This window comes from Macaca thibetana, chromosome 4 (genome assembly GCF_024542745.1).
Source record: "Macaca thibetana thibetana isolate TM-01 chromosome 4, ASM2454274v1, whole genome shotgun sequence".
NCBI lineage: Eukaryota > Metazoa > Chordata > Mammalia > Primates > Cercopithecidae > Macaca > Macaca thibetana.
In genome coordinates, this window is record NC_065581.1 from 128,708,061 (window position 1) to 128,730,640 (window position 22,580).

A 22,580-nucleotide genomic window follows, 5' to 3' on the forward strand; every position below is an offset into this window, starting at 1 on the left:
TCTTTTGACTGTATATAGGATCAAGGTACCCATCTTAAACCAAATCTTCAATGATACAGTCTTTGCTTGGCACCTTCCTCCTACCCTGTCTTTGTGAGCAGATGATCCTGTGTCCCTACATGGTTCATAACACATTCCCAGGCCAACATCATTAGCCATTTGTCAGAATTTTGGGTCTCAGGCACAAAAGAAGACAGTTCCATTATGGAAGGCTCCATTATGGAAAGGTTTGCGTTTGAAACGCTTTTAGGATCAATCTAGGGCAGTGATTCTCAACTCAGCTTCACATTAAAATGACTTGGATGCTTTTTCAAAAATATTGATGCCACCACCTTGGGACAACTGAGTTTTTATTGTTGTTGTTATTTTTTCTTGAGACAAAATCTCTGTCACCCAGGCTAGAATGCAGTGACACTATCATAGCTCACTGCATCCTTCACCTCCTGGGCTCAATTAGTCCTCCCACCTCAGCATCCCAAGTAGCTGGGACTACAGGCGTGGGCCACCATGCCTGGCTAATTTTTTTTGCTTTTTTATAGAGACATGGTTTCACTTGTTCAGCTCACTCTCGTCTCAAACTTTTAGGCTCAAGTGATCATCCTGCCTCGACCTCCCAAAATATTGGGATTACAGGCGTGAGCCACTGTGTCCAGCTGGAAAACTGTTTTTACTGGTCTGGGGTGGGGCCCAGATACCCTTTTTAAAAATTAGTTTCGCAGGTAATTTAACATGATCAAGCCTCACCTCCTTATTTCAGGTAACAGCTAGAGAGGGAAATGGCGAGCCCCTTTCTATAGAGGGAATAGCAAGATGGTTAACATTCATCACTTGTTTAGTGTAGCAGGAGGCTGCACACACAGGCCTGAAGCAAAACTGTAACTCGACTTGTGACCTGGAACAAGTTAATTAGCTTCTCCAAGTCTCAGCTTTCTCATCTGTGAAATGGAGGAAATGGTGTACCTTCCACATAGGTCTATTATAAGATGTAAATAAGAAAATGGAGGCTGGGTGCAGTGGCTCACGCCTGTAATCCCAGAACTTTGGGAGGCCGAGGTGGGTGAATCACTTGAGGCCAGGAGTTCAAGATCAGCCTGGCCTACATGGCGAAACCCCGTCTCTACTAAAATTACAAAAACTAGCCAGGTATGGTGGTGCACGGCTGTAATCCCATCTACCGGGAGGCTGAGGTACGAGAATTGCTTGAACCCAGGAGGTGAAGGTTGCAGTGAGCCGAGATCATGCCATTGCAATCCAGCCTGGGCGACAGAGCAAGACTCTGTCTCAGAACACAAAAGAATGCAGGAGAGGTGCTCAGCACAATGTTTAGCATATAGTAAACACTGAGATATGCTTGCTATTGTCATCACTTATCCTTCATTCAAAAGTATTTATTAAATACTGGGTACTACCTATTGTGGTGCACCAACAAGATACGGTTCTTTCCCCTGAAGTTTCTTGTCCAGGAATCAAGACAAAGCAGAAACAACGGTCGTGCAGTCACTGCTATACTCACATTTACTGTCAGAAGGGGTCAAGGAAAGCTTTCCAGAAGAGGGAAGGTGCAAAGCTGAGCCTAGAAAGATGATTTGAAACAGAACAGTTATGCAGGGGTGGTGGCAGTGTTACAAAAGAAACAAAACAGGAATTTGCTGGGAGAAGTAGATCTAATGTTTCCTTTTAACTGCATTTTGATCTCTTTCTCCTGTCATTGGATACTTGGTTTCATTCATCCCTAGGCCACCACATAAAAAAGTTGGGCATTGAGGAATTATTATTAACCCATTTGAATGTCCACTGTGTGTGAGGCACGGTAGCAACACAAAAGATATATACCATGCCTACCAAGTTCAGAATGCAGGCGGTGCACATGATGTCATCAAGAACATCCGCAACTTGTGAGCAAATAAAATAACTGATAGTTCTAGACTTTATGGACACCCTATAGAGAAGTAGAGGACAAAGTCCCTACTACCAAAAATGTGCATCAGATTGAGGAGGCAAATTTGCAATAACTCATGCCTAGTCTATTTTAACAGCTGGCCAAGTACCAAGCCCAGGAAGCCCTGGCCAGGTCCAAAGGACAGGCATGCTGGGAGCCAGGGCAGGAAGAACAGGCTTCATGGAGGAAGTAAACCTTAACCTGGGCCTCAGAGGGAAAGTATTATTAAATATGTCAGGATGAAGGAAGTCACTTTGGGCAGAGCGGCTTCAAGAACAAAGGCTAGAAAGCAGGGATTTGGAAGGTATTCTGGAGAATGAACAACTCCATTGGCTAGAAATATGAGTTACAGAGGTGAAAAGTGGAAATGGGTAGTAGAGAGCTCAGGGCCCAGTTAGGGGGTGGTGGCGGTGATGGTGAGGAGGCGGAGTTAATATTTAATTATATAGGAACGGGGAGTCTATTAAAGGTTTTTGAGCAAGGGAGGGGTCTGTGTAAACTGGTTATATATTGCAAAATTAATCTGGTTTGGAACATATTAAATTAATGGCAGGGTATCTTGATAGAATTGTGCAGGGACCAGTCAGAATGTGTTAGTGGAAGTCAGGAGTGAGATTCAGGGTATATATTCAGGATTTGGGAGTCACCAGGATCCAGGATGGAAGTAATAGCAAATGAGGGCTGTGAGAGACAGTAAAGATAAAAAGGTTGTGGCTTACAATTTGGGGATAGTAAAAATACCGGGGGATTAGAAGGGAGGAAGAATCTGAGTCAACAAAGACGAAAGGACTGCTACAGAGGAATGAGAAAAACCAAGCCAATGGTAGACCAAGAGCAAGGTGATTAGAGGATCAAGTGCTGTAGAAACTCTAGGGGCAGAAAGTCTAGGGGAATGATGGATTTAAAAATAAGGATTTGATTTGTATACGTAGGCATGAAAAACTTAATATATAGCTTTTTTTTGAAAAATAATGGCACCAAAATCCACATGTATTTTTATTACCTTTGGTGAACAAAACATAAGACAATAGATTCTGGAGGGTGGGAAGTTAAAGGAAGATATTTTCAGAATCAAAGAGTCTTAGCTGTGTTTATTGGGGTAGAGCCCCTGGGTGCAGAAACATTTAGGGATTGGGGAGAAAAAAGGGATGATGTTTGAAGGAGGCAGGAGGGGAGTGGATGGTGTCAGGAGGTTCAGCTCCTCCCCTGGAATGGGGAACCCTGAAGATTTGAAATGGATGTGGGAGCTCCAGACAGATGGCTTCCATGTTCCAAGTAAAGTACAAGTTGAAGTACATCGTGATGGTGTTTGACATTTAACAGATGTCATCCGTTCTCCGCAGAGTCACTCAGCAGCCTACCCCGTTGCAGACACCTCCTTAGGTTTGGAACACACTGTCTATACAGGATTTTGTATCCAGGATTTTGGTGTGTTCCTTATGTATTTTTGTTTAACTTGTGGCAGACAAATATAGGCTATCAAAAGAAAGGGACAATGAGTAAGCACACACCAAACTAAACAAAACAAAACAAACATCACAAGTCTTGACTTTTTTTTTTTTTTTTTTTTTTTTTTTTTTTTTTTTTTGTGGTCAAAGAAACAACCCATTGGTTGATTTAAGTCGGTGGTAAATCAGAAGGTTGAAAATAAATCACCTTCCTTCTCCGGGGTTCTTCGGATAGTTCAACTCTCTAAATTCAGCTAAGAGAGTATTTCTCATGCTCAAAGAAAAGTGTCTCAAACTCTGATGTTTTCATGTAGTTAAAAAAAAATCTTTGCTGAGGCCCAAGCTGAGGTCAAAAACTACCTCTAGCCACCTGGTGCTTTATTTGTATTTATTAGAAGTCTCTGATAAGACTGATTTGAATGTGATTTAGGAATATCACATTCTAAATGGTCAGTTTGCCTATTCCATTATAGAAATGGCACTACAGGAAAATTCATCATCACAGACCATAGAAGTGTTCTTTAGTTAAATCTCTACCTAGTCACCCAGAAAGCCAGTAAGTAAACCAAATAAAAATAGTTCGCTGGGCTCAGAGTGGCAAGTTTTGCACGCAAAGATAGTGAAAATTGTAACCCTAGCAAGAATCCAATACTGTTCTCAGACTCTCTTGGGTGTCCAGTGCTGCTGCAGTCCTTGGAAGGGTTTTAAACTGTTCAGAGCTTGCTGGTTATCTTCAGCCAAGCCAGAGTGTGGGAGTGCATTTTAGTGTAACCATGCGGAACTGGTCGCTCCTTGATTTTCTTCCGTATGTTTCCATTTGTGTAGGCTTTTTTCCCCCCTCAGTATTTTGTTGCTTATCCTTTAGGGCGAAATTGTTTTTTCCTCGGCCAATAATCTGTTTCTTTAAAAAAAAAAAAATTCGTTACCTGTTGTCTTTTTTTTCTGGTCTTCCTAAGTAAGCCAGAAGTCACAAAGTCGTTTACTAATGGGAAACCAAGAAAAAGAAAAGACACCTCAGCCGGCACAACCTCTCTAACTTGTGTGCCCTGAGGCTCATCAGATGCGAAGACCTGGCGACAAGATAGGGTGGTCCGCAGTGGCTTCCTAAAGCGCAGATCCAGGCCGGCTCCCAGCGTGGAATCCGACCCATGTACTTCGTCTCTCTACGTGGCATCAGATGCTCTGCTGGCTGTCACCGTGAACTCCAGCCCTCGCGGAGCGGACAGTGACCTGGCTGCTTCAGAGTTCGGAGGGGAATAGCGTCTCCGTACCCTTGCCCCACCTGGGCTGCTCCTCGGACCGCCGCTCGTCCCAGACTCCAGGAGGCGCCACCAAGCCTCGCCAACCCCGCTCCATATCTCCGGGAGCCCTCAGCGGGTCCGCCGCGGCGACCGGAAGCTCCGGGCAGAGGTGCTGGTTCCGCCCGCCGCTCTTCCAGACAAGACTCGGCCGCGGCGGTCGGAGCGGCTGCCACGCCGCACCTGCCCGCGAGGGGGCGCGCTGGGCCCAGGCCGCAGCCGACTGCCGCGCTCTGTGCCCCCGCCCTCCGCCGTCCCCAGACTGCGCTCACCTGTCTGGGCCGCTGGCCCAGGAGGCGGGGGCCGGCGGGAGCCAAGCCGAGGAAAGGGCGGAGCGGCTCTCCGAGCGCGTCATCGGAGCACCATGGCGGAGCTAGGAGCTGGTGGCGACGGCCACAGGGGCGGCGACGGCGCAGTACGGAGCGAAACAGGTGACCGCGCAGCGGGGATAGTGGGGGTCCCGTGCGCGCGGGCAGGGGACGGCGAGCGGGGCCAGCGGGCTGGCACCGAAATCACCCGGCGCCGGTAGCCCCCTCCCCGCCCGCGCGGCCGCAGCCCGGAACAACCGGCCCTGCGCGCCGCGCACCCGGGCTCCGAGCGCGCGTTCCCCCGCCCTTCGCCGCCGCGCCTCGGCCGTCCGGCTCTCCCCCGCCGGGGTTCCGGCCGCCCTCGGGCGCTCCACCGCGACTTCCCGCAACAGGTGGAGGCGAGCCGGGGTTCGCGGGCGTGGTGGGGAAACGGAGAGACCCCGGCCGCTGCCCTCCCCGCCGCGGGCTCTGGTCTAATTCAGTTGAATGGGAAATCGTATCCCGCAGACCAAACCAGCGGCCAGAGAGTCGTCGGCCAGGTGCGATTGGCAGGACGAGCAGTTTCTGGGCACCTCCTCCCGCCTTGCCTGGTCGCCCCCGGTGCCGGGGGCTCCTCGGCGGGGTCGGTGTGGGGCAGGACCGCGGGGTGAGCGGCCCGCCCCCCAACCCGGTGCTCGCAGTGGCGACGACCCTCGTCCGAGGGGACCGAGCTCGGGAGGGCCGGGGCCCAGTGCAGCATGGTGGGGGGTTGCGAGTGTGGGCTTGACGGGATCAGACATTCGTTGACTTGTCAGAGTTCTTAGAGAGTTTTTTGTTTTCAGTCTGTTCAGGAGCCCAAAGGAGGATTGTTGGCTCTGCAGCCCAGGATTTGGTGGTCAGGCCTCTGTGTTGAGGATATTCTTCCCCCACAACCTCTGGGGCACACTTGGGGACAGGGGATCACGTCCCCAAGACCAGCAGCAAGGCTTCACCCCCGCCCATCTCTCCATAGTATGAAGCCGATTTTTCTCCCTCGTGGTTTTTTTCCTCCAGAGGCTATCTTGCAAATCCGTCCCTCCCCACTGGTTCCCTCTTCTATTCTTGGCCAGTAAGCTGTTTCTGTATCCTCCTACACTTGGGGATGGGGACGGTGAGGCAGTTTCTTACTTTAAAAAGAAATTCAATTCTTAGGCTCTCCAATTGCAAGCTGTTTTCCACTTCCGTACACTCCCAGTCGGAAGCAATTGTTTCCTAAATGTAAGAATCACTGTCTCCCCACCGTCGAGGATGCTTATTTTAACGTGAAAGGTCCAGAGAGCTCTGAAACAGTATTTGCAAATTATGTATCTGCTATTGCTAGGAAGAGGTTGGGTACCCAACGTCTTATGATTTAATCCCTTCAGCCAAGATACATGAGGTTAAGACTGACAAAGTACCTTGAACTTGTTTATTTTTAAGTCATGCTCCTTCCTGTAGGGAGTTTGTCTTAATGTGTTTGCAAGATTGGTAGATCGTTATTTTGGTTTGGGGTGGAGAAGAGATGCTTTTGTAATTGCTTTCGGGAATTTGATGAGCTAGACGCTGGGACGGGGCTTCCCCAAGTGAGGGCCTCGGGAGAGCAGCGTCCTCTTTTGTAAATATACGGCATGATTTGGTGCCTAACCCTGACCCAGTAACTGCGTGTGAAACAACATTGTTCTAGCGAGCTAAGTGTCAATTTGTGCTCAAAAATACTTTCTAGAATCTGCACATGAACAACTTGTTCAGACGTAAGTGAACTAACTGCAAACTGTAGCATATTCAGTGCCTGAACATGTTAAGGAATAGGCCGTGCTTCCAACAATTAATATACAGATCAAACATGTGCCTGTCAGTGTAATATTTTCTTTTATTAAAAAGGGAATTAAATTGGTTGTTATCTCCTTCATAGAAAACATTTCTTCCACACTTTTGCCTAAGAACTTAAATTTCCAAAGGACACATTTTATATATGGTCTTGAATAATTATACTTTATAATTTCACTGAAAACTTAATTCTGGCCTCACATCTCTTTCCTATTTTTCTACCCCAAGATTACTATTAATGTTTTTAGTGTTCAGAAGCATTTGTGTCAGCAGGTGCCAAAGAAAGAAGGAAGGTGTAAATGTATTTTTTTGAATCTAGGTGATAGTTATTTTGAGAGAACAAGGGGGATTGTTTGAATTTCAACAACTTAAGTTATTCCATGTATTTAAAACACACGACCTATGTCTGAATATGAGACTTTAATTTAGCACTTTATTCTGGTGAACATATTTCACATTATACACATCCAAATACTGCAAGTCTCATTTTTTTAAACGATCAGAAGCGTGTATGGAAATGGGGGGTGGGTGGGTGGCGGTGGACAGAGAAACCTGTATTACCATCAAGAGTTGAAAATTGCCACCTTAAATGGCAACGTTTCTTGAGGGATTAATTTTAATTTTTTTAGATCTCATTATTATGAGGTAGAGTCCACTCTTTTTTTTTCTTTTTTTTGAGACAGGGTCTCGCTTTGTCGCCCAGGCTGGAGTGCAGTGGCGCGATTTCGGCTCACTGCAAGCTCCGCTTCCCAGGTTCACGCCATTCTCCTGCCTCATCCTCCCGAGTAGCTGGGACTACAGGCGCCCGCCACCACGCTCGGCTAATTTTTTTGTATTTTTTTTAGTGGAGACGGGGTTTCACCGTGTTAGCCAGGATGGTCTCGATCTCCTGACCTCGTGATCCGCCTGTCTCGGCCTCCCAAAGTGCTGGGATTACAGGCGTGAGCCACCGCGCCTGGCGAGTCCACTCTTAAATAGCTCTTAGGTTTTGTGTCTCTGTACAAAGACTGGTGTAATTTTAGGGCACTTTAGGTTAGAATATCAGGTTATTATAAAAATGATACCTGTAATGTGTTCAGAATTATGTGTGTGTGTGTGTGTATCAAAGATGAATTGACAGTGGTGGCGTGCAGCCTATGAAATGAGACCGTTCTCAAGCGTATCAAAAGCTATTATATAAATCCAACATTTAAAAACTATATTTCTGTGGGTATATATTTATCTTCTTCTCAGAGTTAGTCAAATCACATTCCTTGCGGTGAAAACGTTTATTTTTTTTAAGGATGAAAAGTTCTTCCAATAGATTTTTCTTGCCAACAGCCAAAGTTAAGCAAGAGCTGGGGAAAAAAAATTGCCTTGGAAACAAGTTTAAGACATCACCACTAGAGGATGTCAAGTCCTTTTTCAGGCTTTTTTGAGTAGTCGACCTACCTCGTGTGATATTCACAAAACTGCCTCAATCCAAGCTTTGTGTATTTAATTTTATGTTCATGTTCAAGAGCTGTGGAAAGCGAGTGTACAGCACTAATTCCTAGTCTGATAGCCTGTTTTAAAAACCTCCTGAACTAAAAGCAAATTTAAAGCTGCTTTTGATTAATTCAGGAAACTCTGATGCACAAAGGAATAAGTTAATACCAATAACCTGTCAATTCTGTTGATATTTTGGGAAGTGGGTCATGACTTAGAATCTGGAACTGGGCTTTTTGTCCACTTTAGCAACGTGTGTGATGAACGTGGCCTCTTTTGTGACCATCCTTTCATGAACTTTTCCATATGAAAAAGTGACCCTGTAGGTGTCACTTAACTCTAAGGGTCTACATTAAATATCTACCAATAGGGGCTCAGATGACAATTTGGTATTAAGCTTGTCCCGTTTGAAAGAGATGCTTCATTTGCGTAGCTAGATAGCTTTTCTCCCATCCTATATGGCTGTTACCTTTACATCTTGCTAAGTAGGGGGAAACATTATTAGACTAGGCAGTTGTGCTCAGGAGCATGCATTTATGTGATATTGATAGGCGTATGTGAAATATTTTTACACAGTTTATTTACACTGGCATTTTCTCTAAAAAAAATTCTAACATCTTTGCTTCCCAATGCATGAGAAATAATCATTTGGAAGAATTGTTTTTAAAAACTCAGGCCTCATATTGATGTAAGAATTGAAAATATTGAGGCTTAGAATAAGAAATGTGTGCCTTCTGTATATTCAGCATTATGGTGGTTAGAAGGCTGTTGAACAAATGATCCTTGAATTTAGTAAGGAAGACAAAATTCACCAACAAACAGTTGTAGATTATGAGAGTTCAGTGAAGGAGAAATCACTTCCGGCTATGGTCAGCAGGAAGAACATACCGGATACAGCACTGAAGTTAAATTTTAAAAAGTGGTAGAACTGGAGATCTTTATGTTAAGTGAAATAAGCCAGGCACAGAAAGACAAACATTGTATCTTCTCACTCATTTGTCGGGTCTAAAAATAAAAACAATTGAACTCATGGACATAGAGAGTAAAAGGATGGTTACCAGAGACTGAGAAGGGTAGAGGGGGTGGGGAGTGAGAGGTGGCAGGAAGGTGGGCATGGTTAATGGGTTTTTTTGTTTTGTTTTGTTTTTTAAAAAAGGCCAGAAGCAGTTGCTCATGCCTATAATCCCAGCACTTTGGGAGGCTGAGGCAGGCGGATCACATGAGGCCAGGAGTTTGAGACCAGCCTGGGCAATGTGGTAAAACCCCATCTCTACTAAAAATAAAAAAATTAGCCTGTGGTGGCGCACGCCTATAGTTCCAGCTCTTTGGGAGGCTGAGGCAGAAGAATCACTTGAACCCGGGAGGTGGAGGTTGCAGTGAGCCGAGTTTGCACCACTGTACTCCAGCCTGGGCGACAGAGCGAGACCGCGTCTCAAAAAAACAAAAAGAAGGAGTAAGACCTACAATTTGATAGCACAGCAGGGTGATTATAGTCAGTGACTTAATTGTACTTTTAAAAATAACTAAGAGTGTAACTGGATTGTTTGTAACACAAAGGATAAATGCTTGAGGGGATGGATACCCCATTCTCCATGATGTAATTATTTCACATTGCATGCCTGTATCAAAACATTTCATGTACCACATAAATATACCTACTATTTACTCACAAAAATAAAATTTAAAAAATTTGTTTTAAAAAATAAAAAAATAAACTTTTAAAAGTGGGTAAGTGGGATATAAAATTGGATGGAGGAAAGGGAGAAAAACAAAGGTGCAGATGTGAAAAAGAGCAAAGTTTTGGTCATATTGACACGTGTAAAGCTCAAAGAAAGTCCTAGATCAGTTAGGAATGACTGTTCACTGAAGCCAAATTGTGGAAGGGCTGAAGGCCAAACTGAGAGGTTATTACATTTTTCTGGGGTGGGGTAGTGGGGGGAAGTGAGGATTCTTGAGAATAAAGAATATTGATTAAAGAAGGCATAGTCAGGTAGTTCTGTACCCATGAATCTTGAAATCTTGATTGCAAGTTCTAACAAGAGCTCAGCTGTGCCTTTAGCTGATGAAAGCAAAATTCCTGCCTCTGGGAAAGTCATTCTCTTCCATTGATTTTTTTTTTTTTTTCTTTTACTGCTTTAGGAAGGGTGCATCTGCAGGGATGAGAATGCATGAGAAACATCTGCCTAGCCAGATTAGCCAAATCTCTGGAGATCAATGAAGGGCTAGGTCTACTCAGCCGGTCCTCATTTCAAAGTAGCAATGTAGACTTGAGGATGGACTGAAGAAGAGTTCAGTGACATACACACCAACTTTGAGATTCCAGCAGAAATCCAGGCAGTCGTTAGCATGGCAATAGGAAGAGACGATTAAGGTTCTGCAGGGGCATGTGTCAAAGGATTGCATGTAAAAAGGTGACATATGAGACTTCCAAGTTTGAGTTTGGTTTATTGACTTATTGGAAAATATGAGGAGGACCTGTTTTGTTTTTTATCCCAAAGAGGTGGGGGAGGGGGGCAGGTCTTGCTATGTTGCCCAGGCTGGACTTGAACTCCTGAGCTCAAGTGATCTTCCTGGCTCAACTGCCCGAATAGCTGAGACTACAGGCATGCGCCACTGTGTCCAGCAGAATCAGGTTTTGGTGGGAGAAACAGGAAGAAAAACCCTCTGCTTTAGATATGAAAATGTGTGGTATAAGAGAGATCTGTAAGTGGAAATGTTCAAAAGGCAACTGGAAGTATAGGACTAAAAGAGAAAAATAGAGGTCAGCACTCTGGGATTCACTCCATAAAGGAATAATGACTGAAGGTTTGGGAGTGAGGAGAGCTCAGAAAAACCACGGAAGGGTGAGATGACGTGTAAAGCGTGGGAGGAGGAAGAACCAGCAAAGCAGACAGATGGAAAAGCACAGCTGAGCAATGTCACACCTGCTGAGAAGGATGGAGAGGTAAGGGATTCAAAGACTGATGAAGACATTTTATAAAAAGCTGTGCATTTGGTTACTAGTAGTCACTGACCAACCCCAGAAGAAGATTTTCAGTTGTTGCTGGAAGAGTTGGGGCTACATCAGATTATAAGTGATTATTAGATAAACAGTTTGGGAAGGAAAGGTAGCCAATTTAATAGACCCTCCCATAAAGCTTGCTGGTGAAAGGAAAAATTACAAATCCTTGAATAGGCAGAGGGATTTTTAAAAATTTATTTAAAAATTTGCATACAGTCCAGGTGCGGTGGCTTACACCTGTAATCCCAGCACTTTTGGGAGGCTGAGGCAGGTAGATCACTTGAGCTCAGGAGTTTAAGACCAGCCTGGGCAACATGGCAAAGCCCTGTCTCTACTGAAAATACAACAGTTGGCCAGGTGTGGTGGCATATGCCTGTAATCCGAACTACTCAGGAGGCTGAGGCAGGAGAATTGCTTGAACCCGGGAGGCGAGGTTACAGTGAGCTGAGATAGTAGCACCACATTCCAGCCTGGGCGACAGAGCAAGACTCCGTCTCAGTAAATAAATAATAAATAAAAAATTTGTGTACAAAAATTACTCATTTTCTTTTGTTTTTTAGTTCTTATTGAATGTATAGAGTAATGTAAGCACCACTGTTAACATGATCCCAAAGAGTCCTCTGCCTCCAACCCAAATTCCCTAATGCTGCACCTTTGTAGTGAGATTCTCTTCCTATACCTAACCCCTGGCAACCACTGATCTGTTTACCATCTTCCTAGTTTTGCCTTTTCCAGAATGTCATAAAAGTGGAATCATACATTGTGTAACCTTTTTTTTTTTTTTTTTTTTTTTTTTGAGACGGAGTTTTACTATTGTTGCCCAGGCTGGAGTGCAATGGCACGATCTCGGCTCACAGGAACCTCCTCTGCCTCCCGGGTTCAAGCGATTCTCCTGCCTCAGCCTCCCAAATAGCTGGGATTACAGGCATGCGCCACCACACCCGGCTAATTTTGTATTTTTGGTAGAGAAGGGGTTTCTATGAAACCCCGTCAGGCTGGTCTTGAACTCTCGATCAAAGGTGATCCACCAGCCTCGGTATCCCGAAGTGCTGGGATTAGAGGTGTGAGCCACCGTACCCGGCCCCACATTTCGTAACCTTTTGAGTCTGAATTTTTCACCTGGCATCATGGTTTTGAGATTCAGGCACACTGTTGTGCATATTAGTAGTCCCTTCCTTTTTCTTGATGAAGTAGTTTGCCATTGTATGGATGTATCATAGATGGTTTATCGAAGAACATTTGAGTTGTTCCCAGGTTTTGGCAATTATGAATAATGCTGCTGTAAACACTTACCTACAGGTTTTTGTGTGAGCGTAGTTTTCATTTATCCTCAGTAAATACCTAGGAGTAGGATTACTGATTCATGTAACTGTATGTTTAACTTTATAAGAAATGGACAAACTTTTCCAGAGCGTCTCAATGGTTTTACATTCTTACAATCAGCGTATGTGAGTTCTGGTTGCCCTGCATCCTCACTCATACTTAGCATTGTTAGTTTTGTTTGTTTTTAAAACTTTAGCCATTCCACCAAGTTCTTTGAGTAAAGCAATGTAATCACCTCAAAGTAAAATAGTGCCTTTTTAATGCTAACCCATGCTCACATGAATTAAGAAAGCCTGGAGGTAGTGTTGATCCCAGAGCCCAGGTATAATATGGAGTTTGTATTTGGCTCTCATATCTTTATTCTCCCTCATTCTTTTTTCCCCATAGTATTTCTTTTATTTTTTATTTATTTATTTTTTTAATTTTAACACACCATTGCTGGCTTGAAGATCCATGGTATCTCTTATTTCCTGTGGAGTATACATTCTGAAGTTGATTATGGACGGAAGTGCCATTATATAGCATAGTCCTTGCCAATTCAAGTTCTCTCTTCCTCCTTAATAGTCTGTCTTCTAATCCCTTGAGATATGGCTTTCTGCAACTTGGAAATAACTTGTTTTGTTGTTAGAAAGCTAGACATGTTGGTCATATACCTTGTTTATTACCCTGATTAATTCCTTATTGGCACATTTTGTATTGTCAAACTGAATACTTACCAGTTCTCAGATACAGTGCTTTGTAAAGCCTTGATAGTCTATCATTGGACGTTTCATCACTTCCTCATGGTCTAAGGTTCCATAGGCTAAATGTTAATGGTATTTAGGCTTATTCTTTTTTTATAAAATTCAGTTTTAGTGTTTGTCTAGTTTTCTAGCAGTGATACTGTCTACCTCCTTACTATCTTAGCTCTTGTAAAACTCTGAGTTATGGTTGACATATTTAAATGGCATTTGGATTTTCTCTTCAGTAATTATTTTCCTTAGTATCTTTTTAATTTGAGAAATAGCCTGTTGAAAAAGATCTATAAGATTTTCTTATTAGGAACCACTGTGAAATTTTTTTTGTAAATATATTTTTTGAGACAGAGTCTCGCTCTGTTGCCCAGGCTGGAGTGCAGTGGCACAATCTTGGCTCACAGCAATCTGCGCCTCCCAGGTTCAAATGATTCTCTTGCCTCAGCCTCCCGACTAGGTGGAACTACATGCGCCCACCACCATGCCTGGTTAATTTTTAGATTTTTAGTAGAGGCAGCGTTTTGCCATGTTGGCCAGGCTGGTCTCAAACTCCTGAACTCAAGTGATCTGCCCAACACAGCCTCCTAAAGTGCTGGAATTACAGGTGTGAGCCACCACTCCCGGCCCCACTTTGAATTTTGATTTGAAGAGTAATATGTAGTATTTGACAGTAAGAATAACTGCATTCAACAGTTCTTCATCCTTGATGCTCCTTTAGGAATAGTTGTGGAAAAAAGAATCATGAGAAAGTGCCAAGGAGGATTGACACACCTGACCAGATGGTACAGATGAGCACAGGGTGTAAAACAATGCAGGGAGGAGGCTGGGAGCAGTGCACTTGGCATATGTGAGCTGCACCTCATAGGCACTGTTAATAAATGATATATCTTTAAGTTTAGCGTATTGAGATTTGGGGTATCTTAAAATTTCTCCTTCTGTAACTTTTAAAATTAAATCCTACGAAAGCTTTCTTTTTGGAGTTGGCTTTCTGGTAAAGAGAAATGTCCTTCACTATGGCATAACCTCTGAGTATAAAACTTATTTCTCCAACACTGTTGAATGTAGAAAAGAAGTTCTCTAGGATCAGTTTAACTGTCAAGATGAAATTCTAGAAAGGAGCCCTTCGTTTAGCACCTCCACCCCTCATCATGAAGCTTGCTTGGTTGCAATAATGTGCATAATAATTGACTGTAAGATGTGTTCCTGTAGCAAAACTTTTGGCTGCTTCTCAAGATTCAAATCTGGGCTTCTGGTTCTCAGAAGCTCCTGACCCAAGTCTTTGGGGTGGCAGGCACACCAGCCAGGACCTGGTTACTTACTTCTTGCATTCCAGCTGGACTGGTTTCTATTCATGCTCCAAATTAGTCCAGTGACAGCCTTCACCACAGGCCTGGTGGATTCATTTAAATATGGGTCACTCCTTGACCCTAAGGTTATGTTGTTGAAATGATCATTGGGCCCATGTGCTGGAGTATCACTGATTCACATCATTGGCTCTCAATCTTGGCAGTGATTTAAAGTCACCTGGGGACCATTTAAATATCAGGATGCCCAGGTGGCATCCAAGGTAATTATCTGAGGATCTTGCAGGATGGGAGTCAGGTGGCAGTGTTTTTAAAACTCCCCAGATGGTCTGGTGTGCAGTCAGTGCTGAGAACTACTGATTCAGAGCCTTTCCTATTGTATTCCTTCCATTTGACCGTTGTGGTGGGTGGTGTCAAGTGTGCGCACCTTGCTTATGGAAACCACATGGAAAATCAGAATGGCAATTGCCCTAAATCTAGTGAGTTTACTCAAGTTATCTCTTATTTTTGCCCCAGGAGTTTTTTTGAAGGAAATACAGATGTGAATACAGGTCTGAGTACAATTGAATAGCTAAATATGCACACATATATTCAGTGGCCACATGTATGCACATTTCTGTATGAATATGTGCAGTGAGACAAAAGACCATTCAACTTTCTTGTTTTCGACTTTGCTTAGCTCTCACACTGCCTTCCTCTCCATCCTGCCCCTTAAAACCAGGAAAGGTTAAATTGGGGTAGATATTTAAGTCTTTCGTAGAAAATTATACATTTTTCCCGGAGATCTTTCTAGTGACTCCTGACCTCTCATCACCAGGTCCCTGGCTCTGGAGGCTGGGGCTTGTTTCTTCTGTCTATAAATAGTTGACCCAAGTACGACCTTCTCCCTTCCGTGTGACCAGATGCTAATACCCTTCAGGCTAATCTTTCTTTCTTTCACCTCTCTTCTTTCTCACCGCATGCCGCTGTGCCCAAGGCCCAGCTGGTAACCTCTGCGGTTTTTACTGTGCATTTTTTTCTTAGCAGGATTATTCAACTTGTGCTGTGATTATCACCTAAAATTATCATCTCTGGTACTACACACTGAAATGTGTACAGACACTTCTGGTTTTTGTTTTCGAGACAGGGCCTTGCTCTGTCGCCCAAGTTGGAATGCAGTGGCGCAGTCAGGACTCACTACATCCTTGACCTCCTGGTCTCAAGCAATTCTCCTACATTAGCCTGCCAAGTACCTGAGACTATGGGTGCATGCCACCATGCCTGGCTAATTTTATTTTTTGTTGAGATGAGTTTTCTCTATGTTGCCCAGGCAGGTTTCAAACTCCTGGACACAAGCAATCCTCCTGCCTCAGCCTCCAAAAGTGCTGAAATTATAGGCATGAGCCACCACACCCAGCTTACAGGCACTTCTGAGTTGCGTTCATGCCTGCTCCTGAGGTTTTGTGCCATCTTTTGTGATTTGAAGCTTGTTCTGGGAGGGCTTACCTTTGGCAGTATGATTTCTTTTCATTTTCTCCTCTTTGCAGCTAGTGTGTTTCTAACTGTGAAGTCCAAGGCCAAAATGAAAAGGTCAGTAGGGGATGTTGGATGGGACTGATCCCTAGAAAAGAGTATCTTTGATTCCTCTTTAAGATTATTCGGAAACTGAGCATGTGTGAGGCTGTGAGGTTTGAAGCTCAAACCTAACACTAATTATTTAGGGGTAATTGTAACCTACTATTTTGTGCAAGGTCTCTGGAGTCTGGCTGCCTGGGTTCCAATCTCAGCTCCACCACTTGGTACCTGTGGGATCTTGGGCCTGTCATGTAAGCATTCTCTTCCTCAGTGTCTTCCTTTTTAAAATGGGATATTGGTAATACCGTCACAGGGCTTAAATGAGTTAATACTGAAGTTCTTAGAGCAGTGCTTGACACAGCATAAGCACCAAGTGTTTGTTATAATTCTTGTCATGATTACTGAAGATTAGTATTGCATTACTGTGAAACGATGGGCATACCCTGGCATGCTAAGTTTCTTCCTTAAGCCATTTTTTATTTATCACAGTAGGCTCTCCATAATGAAGGCATCAGAATGTAATGATGATTCAGACCTCATTGTAGCTGTGTGATCACATTGTCATAGGCTTGGCACTGGGATCAAAGGCATCATTAAAGCACTTTGGATGATAGTTTTTACCTGTCAATGTTCCAGGAGGTTACTGTACACTGGCCTGTGAGACCCTTAGATTGTTATGTGATCATGCTAAACACCCGTAAAAGCCCTTCCTGGTTTTGTTTTTTGTTTTTTTTTGAGACGGAGTTTCACTCTTGTTGCCCAGGCTGGAGCGCAATGGTGCGATCTCGGCTCACTGCAACCTCCGCCTTCCAGGTTCAAGTGATTCTCCTGCCTCAGCCTCCTGAGTAGATGGAATTACAGGCATCCGCCACCATGCCCAGCTAATTTTTTATATATTTAGTAGAGGCGGGGTTTCACTATGTTGCTCAAGTTGGTCCTGAATTCTTGACCTCAGGTGATCCACCCACCTTGGCCTCCCAAATTGCTAGGATTACAGATTTGAGTCACCGTGTCCGGCCTTGGCTTATTTTTATGGAATCCAAAAGTGTTTTTTTAATGGCTGTATCATAGTTCTAATTTTTTTTTTTTTTTTTTGAGACAGAGTTTTGCTCTGGTGACTCTGTCACCCAGGCTAGAGGGCAGAGGCACCATCATGGCTCACTGCATCTTTGACATCTGGGCTCCAACGACCCTCCTATCTCAGCCCCCTGAGGTAGCTGGGACTACAGGTACATGCCACTATGCCAGGCACCAGCTAATTTTTTTTCCTCTCTCTCTTTTTGTAGAGATTGGATTTTGCTATATTGCTCAGGCTGGTTTCGAACTCTTGGGCTCAAGCGATCCTCCTGCCTCGGCTTCTCAAAGTGCTGGGATTACAGGCATGAGCCACAGCGCCTGGCCCATAGTTCTAAATTTTAAGTCCTTTGCTAAAACATTGCTACAGAGGTATGTTGCTTTAAGCCATAGAGAGATGGACCTCCTAACACCCATTCTGACTATAAACAAGGCACTAGCACCACGTTGACTATGCTTCTCTACCAGGAAAATAGAGGAAACATACAACTTGCCTTCCACGAGATGTTCATGAGAAGCAGGAGGCAGTTTGGGTTTCTTCAAGCAAAGTACATACATGAAATAGAAAATATCAGTAAGTTGTCTTATTAAAGTCACAAATTTTAGAGGAAACTTTCTTAAGTTGCAGAATACCATTTACAAGGTGTATCCTGGGTGTGGTGTGTGGGCATGTACGTGAGGCACATTTCTCGCTAAGAAAATGGTATCTTGTTCAATTTGGAATTTAGATTTTTATATCTTTTAAAAAATTTTGGCCAGGCATGGTGGCTCACACCTGTAATCGCAGCACTTTGGGAGGCCGAGGCGGGCGGATCACCTGAGGTTGGGAGTTTGAGACTAGCCTGACCAACGTGGAGAAACTCCCATCTCTACTAAAAATTCAAAATTAGCTGGGTGTGGTGGCGCATGCCTGTAGTCCCAGCTACTCGGGAGGCTGAAGCAGGACAATCCCTTGAACCCAGGAGGCGGAGGGTGCGGTGAGCCGAGATCGTGCCATTGCACTCCAGCCTGGGCAACAAAAGTGAAACTCCGTCTCAAAAAAACCAAAAAAATAAAAGTTATTTAATTTCATAACTTCGTAAATCTGAAAATACGTCACTTCCTCAGATGGGTCCTGGGTTGAGATTCTTCCAACAATGCCCCCAAATTGTCTTTTTGTGTCCAGTAGCCACTGTGGAAATTGATTAAACAAGTGTTCCCGATGCCATCTTTGAAATATTAAAATGTGTTATTCAGTAAAAATAAACTGAATTATTATTGAAATAAGTTTTGTACGGATTTACTTAACACTAGGAATAAACCCATCCAAATATCCTGGTGAAGATGCCCTCCCTGTATATAGAAAAAGTTACATCCATATACTTTGTGCAGTGACTGTATAAGGCCCAGATAGAGTATAAATAGAAGAGATGTCTCAACAGCTGAAAGAAAGTATGGAAATAAATTGAGAAGTGGGAAGCTATTTTTAGTCTAGAAGACCTGTGAGACTCAAATGACTTTGGATAGAAAAACCCCATAATCTTATACTCCAGTGAAGCCTCACAGGGAAGAGCCCTAGGTTGGCATTTCAGATTCAATCCTCGGTATCCCAGCTGTGTCTAAAATGGACAGATTTGAGAATGTCATTTCTTCAACTTATTTACAAACTGATCAGGCCCAACATCTATCTGCTGCTTGCTGAGAACAGCATCAAAGTTAAAAAAAAAAAGAAAAAAGAAAAGGAGTTCCAATCATCAACCAACTGTGCAACACAAATCTAAACCATGCATGTGATGAGACCCACATGTCATTGTGAGAGTGTTGCAGGACTCATTAATGACACCCAGAGTAGCAAGTAAGTCTTCAAGAAGGCTTTGGAGGAGAGAAGGCCTATGTATGAAATGCCAGAAGGTTCAGAATTAGGACTCTGGATATGGAGTTCAGACACCTGTGAATTGGGCATTCTGAACCCCTTGTACAATGTGCAAAGCTGATTTTTTCTTACACAGCACAGTGTTGCTTACTATTACAGATGTCCCTATCTGGAAACATGTTCATTCAACACTTTGCAGATTTGTAGTTATTTTCAAAACAGCTTTTGTTATACAAACCTCCTTCTTTTTGTTGTAAACATGGTCTTTTTCCAGTGCGCTGGATAAAGTCTGGCTCTGGGCAGTAAAGGGACATGGCTACTGCTTATTTCAGGAACTTAGGGGCAAGTGTCTTCATGCCTGTGGAAACAGGAGCTAGCTAGAAGTATTTCCAGCAAAAAATTTAAGAGAAAGGAGAGATTTTTTATTATGATTTTGATTTCTTTACTGCAACATTGCAGGTGTCTGGAGTATAGCCATTACACTTTATGAAAAAGGCAAAATGGTCATTTGGGGTGTTTTAGGAAGTTTGCCAAAAGGCTCCTTTGTCATTATAATCCTTCCTAAGCTGCCATCCATGGGTTTAGGTTATGGATATGAAAAGTGAAAGGGTTTGAGAAATGAAGTAGGTGTCTTCCGAGTGCTTACCAACCTGTTAATCTTTTTGAGATGTTAATATTTTCATATAGAGCCCCCTAAAAATCTTGATGGCTCTAGGTCAGTCAAGCCTAAGAGAAGATGTATTTGTCAAAAAAACAAAACAAAAAAAACCTTACTGGATTGCTAGTAACATCTACTTCTTCGAAATTAATACTTCATATTTTTTTTAAAAAATATTGATGCATTAGGAACATTTTTTGCTTAGCAGTTACAAATTTTAAGAGCTTCTAAGCTTGTTACTCAATCCTAAATATACTTATATCTTTATAATTTAGCTTAAAGGCTTTTGGTGTTCTGGTTGGTTACTGACAATTCTCAGTGTAACATTCACTGAAGGAAAATGTACCAAGCCTCTAACTTACTCACCACAATTATATAATTTGCCATTTCTTTTAGGTGCTTCCTTCCTCTAGATTGGTTTCAGAACTATGCTGGAGAATTGTATGTAATTTTTTTTCTTTTGTCAGAATTGGCATGTTAGGCCTTTTTTGTGTCACTTAAACACCTGAGGCTAGGCAATTTATAAAGAAAAAAGGTTTAATTGGCTCAGGGATTTGCAGGCTGTACAAGCATGGCACTGACATCTGCTCGGCTTCTGCTGAGGGTCCCAGGAACCCTACAATCATTGTGGAAGGTGAAGTGGGAGCAGGCACGTTCACATGGCAAGAGAGTGGGGTAAGGGGAGGTCCCAGACTTTTAAACAACCAGACCTTATGTAAACTAACTGAGGGAGAACTTACTCATCACCACGGGGATGGCGCTAAACCGTTCATGAAGGACGCACCCCCATGATCCAGTCATCTCCCACCAGGCCCCACCTCCAACATTGGGGGTTACATTTCAACATGAGATTTGGAGGACACAAACATCCAAACTGTAACAGTTGGTTTCAGTTAATAAATAAACCAAAAAATAAAGTTAGTGCCTCAAACCTTCATACGCTTTTCTCATGAAAAGCATTTTTATCCAACCCTCTCTCCTCCCCCCATGTACGTATCTATATACTTTAGTTTCTACTGATTGAGAAAGTGGGGTTACTTCATTATAATAGAGAAGGACTTTTTTGTAATCTATATATCTGTACTTTCTGAATCATTTAATGTTCAGATGAACAGACTGCTTAGTTCTCATCAAAAGGGTTTATTTGATAACGCTTTTAAGCTCACCAGTACTTGATTCTCAAAGGGTGATCATTAGTGAAAATAAAGAGGGATTTAGTAAGTCTAAGATATCCTGACCCCAACTGTAGGAACATTATATTAATAGAGCGTTACGGTATTGGAAAATTATCTGAGTAAATAGTAGCCATCCTATTCAATGAAGATTGTGATCATTGATACATAAACCTTTGACTTTTGAATGCATGCTTTCATTCGCAGCATGTTGACTTGAATGTGGGAATGTAGTATCTTAATCTGTCTGAGGTCACTGACTGATAGGTAATTTTAAGTGTCAACTGGGCTCAGCTGTGGTACCCAAACATCAGCTGTTGCTGGGAAGGTATTTTGTAACCATGATTAACATTTGCAATCAGTTGACTTTAAGTGAAGGGGATTATCCTGGCTATGGGTGGGCCAAACGCAATCAGGTGAAGACCTAGGAAAGAAGAAGGAGGGGGAAGTCTGCCTTAAAGCTGTGACATGGAAATCCTGCTTGAGTTTCGAGCCTGCCAGCCTGCTGCACACATTTCACACTTGTTAGCCCCCACAGTGGCAGCAGCCATTATTCCTTAAAATAAGTCTTTATATACAATATATTTCTCTCCAGAGAAATAGCCAAAAATACTATTGGTTCTATTTCCCTGGAAGAACCCTCACTGATACACTGACACTCAGGAAGAAAATTAACAGTTTTTACCTGGAATCATACAAATCATTTTAATTATTTAAGAGATAAAATTTAAAAATTAATCTTTCCTGATTTTTTTTAAGGTAAAAACAGGATATTAAACTCGCAGTGAAAAAAATGGATGTCTTTTAATTTCAGGAGGTTTTAGGAGAAAGAAATGGAAAGAGTGGCAAAGTAGCAAAGGACGGTGATACAGTTTAGATACGGTTTCATGTTGAAATATGACATCCAATGTTGGAGGTGGACCTAGTGGGTTATGTTTGGGTCATGGGAGCCAATTTTATGAATGGCTTGGCACTCGTCTCATGGTAATGAGTGAGTTCGCATGTGAGAGCCGGTTGTTTAAAAGAGCCTGATGTCTCTCTTGTTCCCTGTCTTGCCATGGCTCCTTCTGTAAGCGTCCTGAGCCCTCAGCAGAAGCAAATACCAGCACTGTGCTCCTTGTACAGTCTGCAGAACTGTGAGCCAAAATAAAATTTTTCTTTATAAATTATCCAGTCTCAGGTATTTATAGCAACACAAAGCAGACTAACACAGATGGGACTGAGGAAAAGTCTTAAAACATTCTGAAATGAATGTTCTTCACCTGTCCAATGCTTTGCTGTCCTAAAGACTTAGTGTATCACTATCCTTAAAATGCCCATAAAGTCATACACTGAATTGGTTTGCTGTTCTTTAGTATCATTCTTTATTCACAAACTTTTAGATTTCACCTCTCAAGTCACAAAGCTATAGGGATCCACCTATAAAAAATTGGCTCATTGAGGGGAAAACTCTCTTGTTCATCTTTATCAGTAGGTTCTTTTTGTTGTTGTTGTTTTAGACGGAGTTTGGCTCTTGTTGCCCATGCTGGAGGGCAATGGCGCGATCTCGGCTCACTGCAACCTCCGCCTCCTGGGTTCAAGCGATTCTCCTGCCTCAGCCTCCCGAATAGCTGAGATTACAGGC

At 43.1% G+C, this 22,580-nt stretch overlaps 1 protein-coding gene across 4 annotated transcripts in view; it reads left to right on the top strand.

Annotated features, from left to right (window-relative positions):
• The first annotated feature begins 4,913 nt into the window (after window positions 1–4,913).
• MAP7 (microtubule associated protein 7) overlaps window positions 4,914–22,580 on the top strand; it is a 210,319-nt gene continuing 192,652 nt past the window's right edge. For all 4 annotated transcript variants that reach the window (XM_050787941.1, XM_050787942.1, XM_050787948.1 and 1 more), the window contains exon 1: window positions 4,914–5,116. In XM_050787941.1, coding sequence (XP_050643898.1) covers window positions 5,050–5,116 — 67 coding nt within the window. In that variant the 5' untranslated portion in view covers window positions 4,914–5,049. The remainder of the gene's footprint in view (window positions 5,117–22,580) is intronic.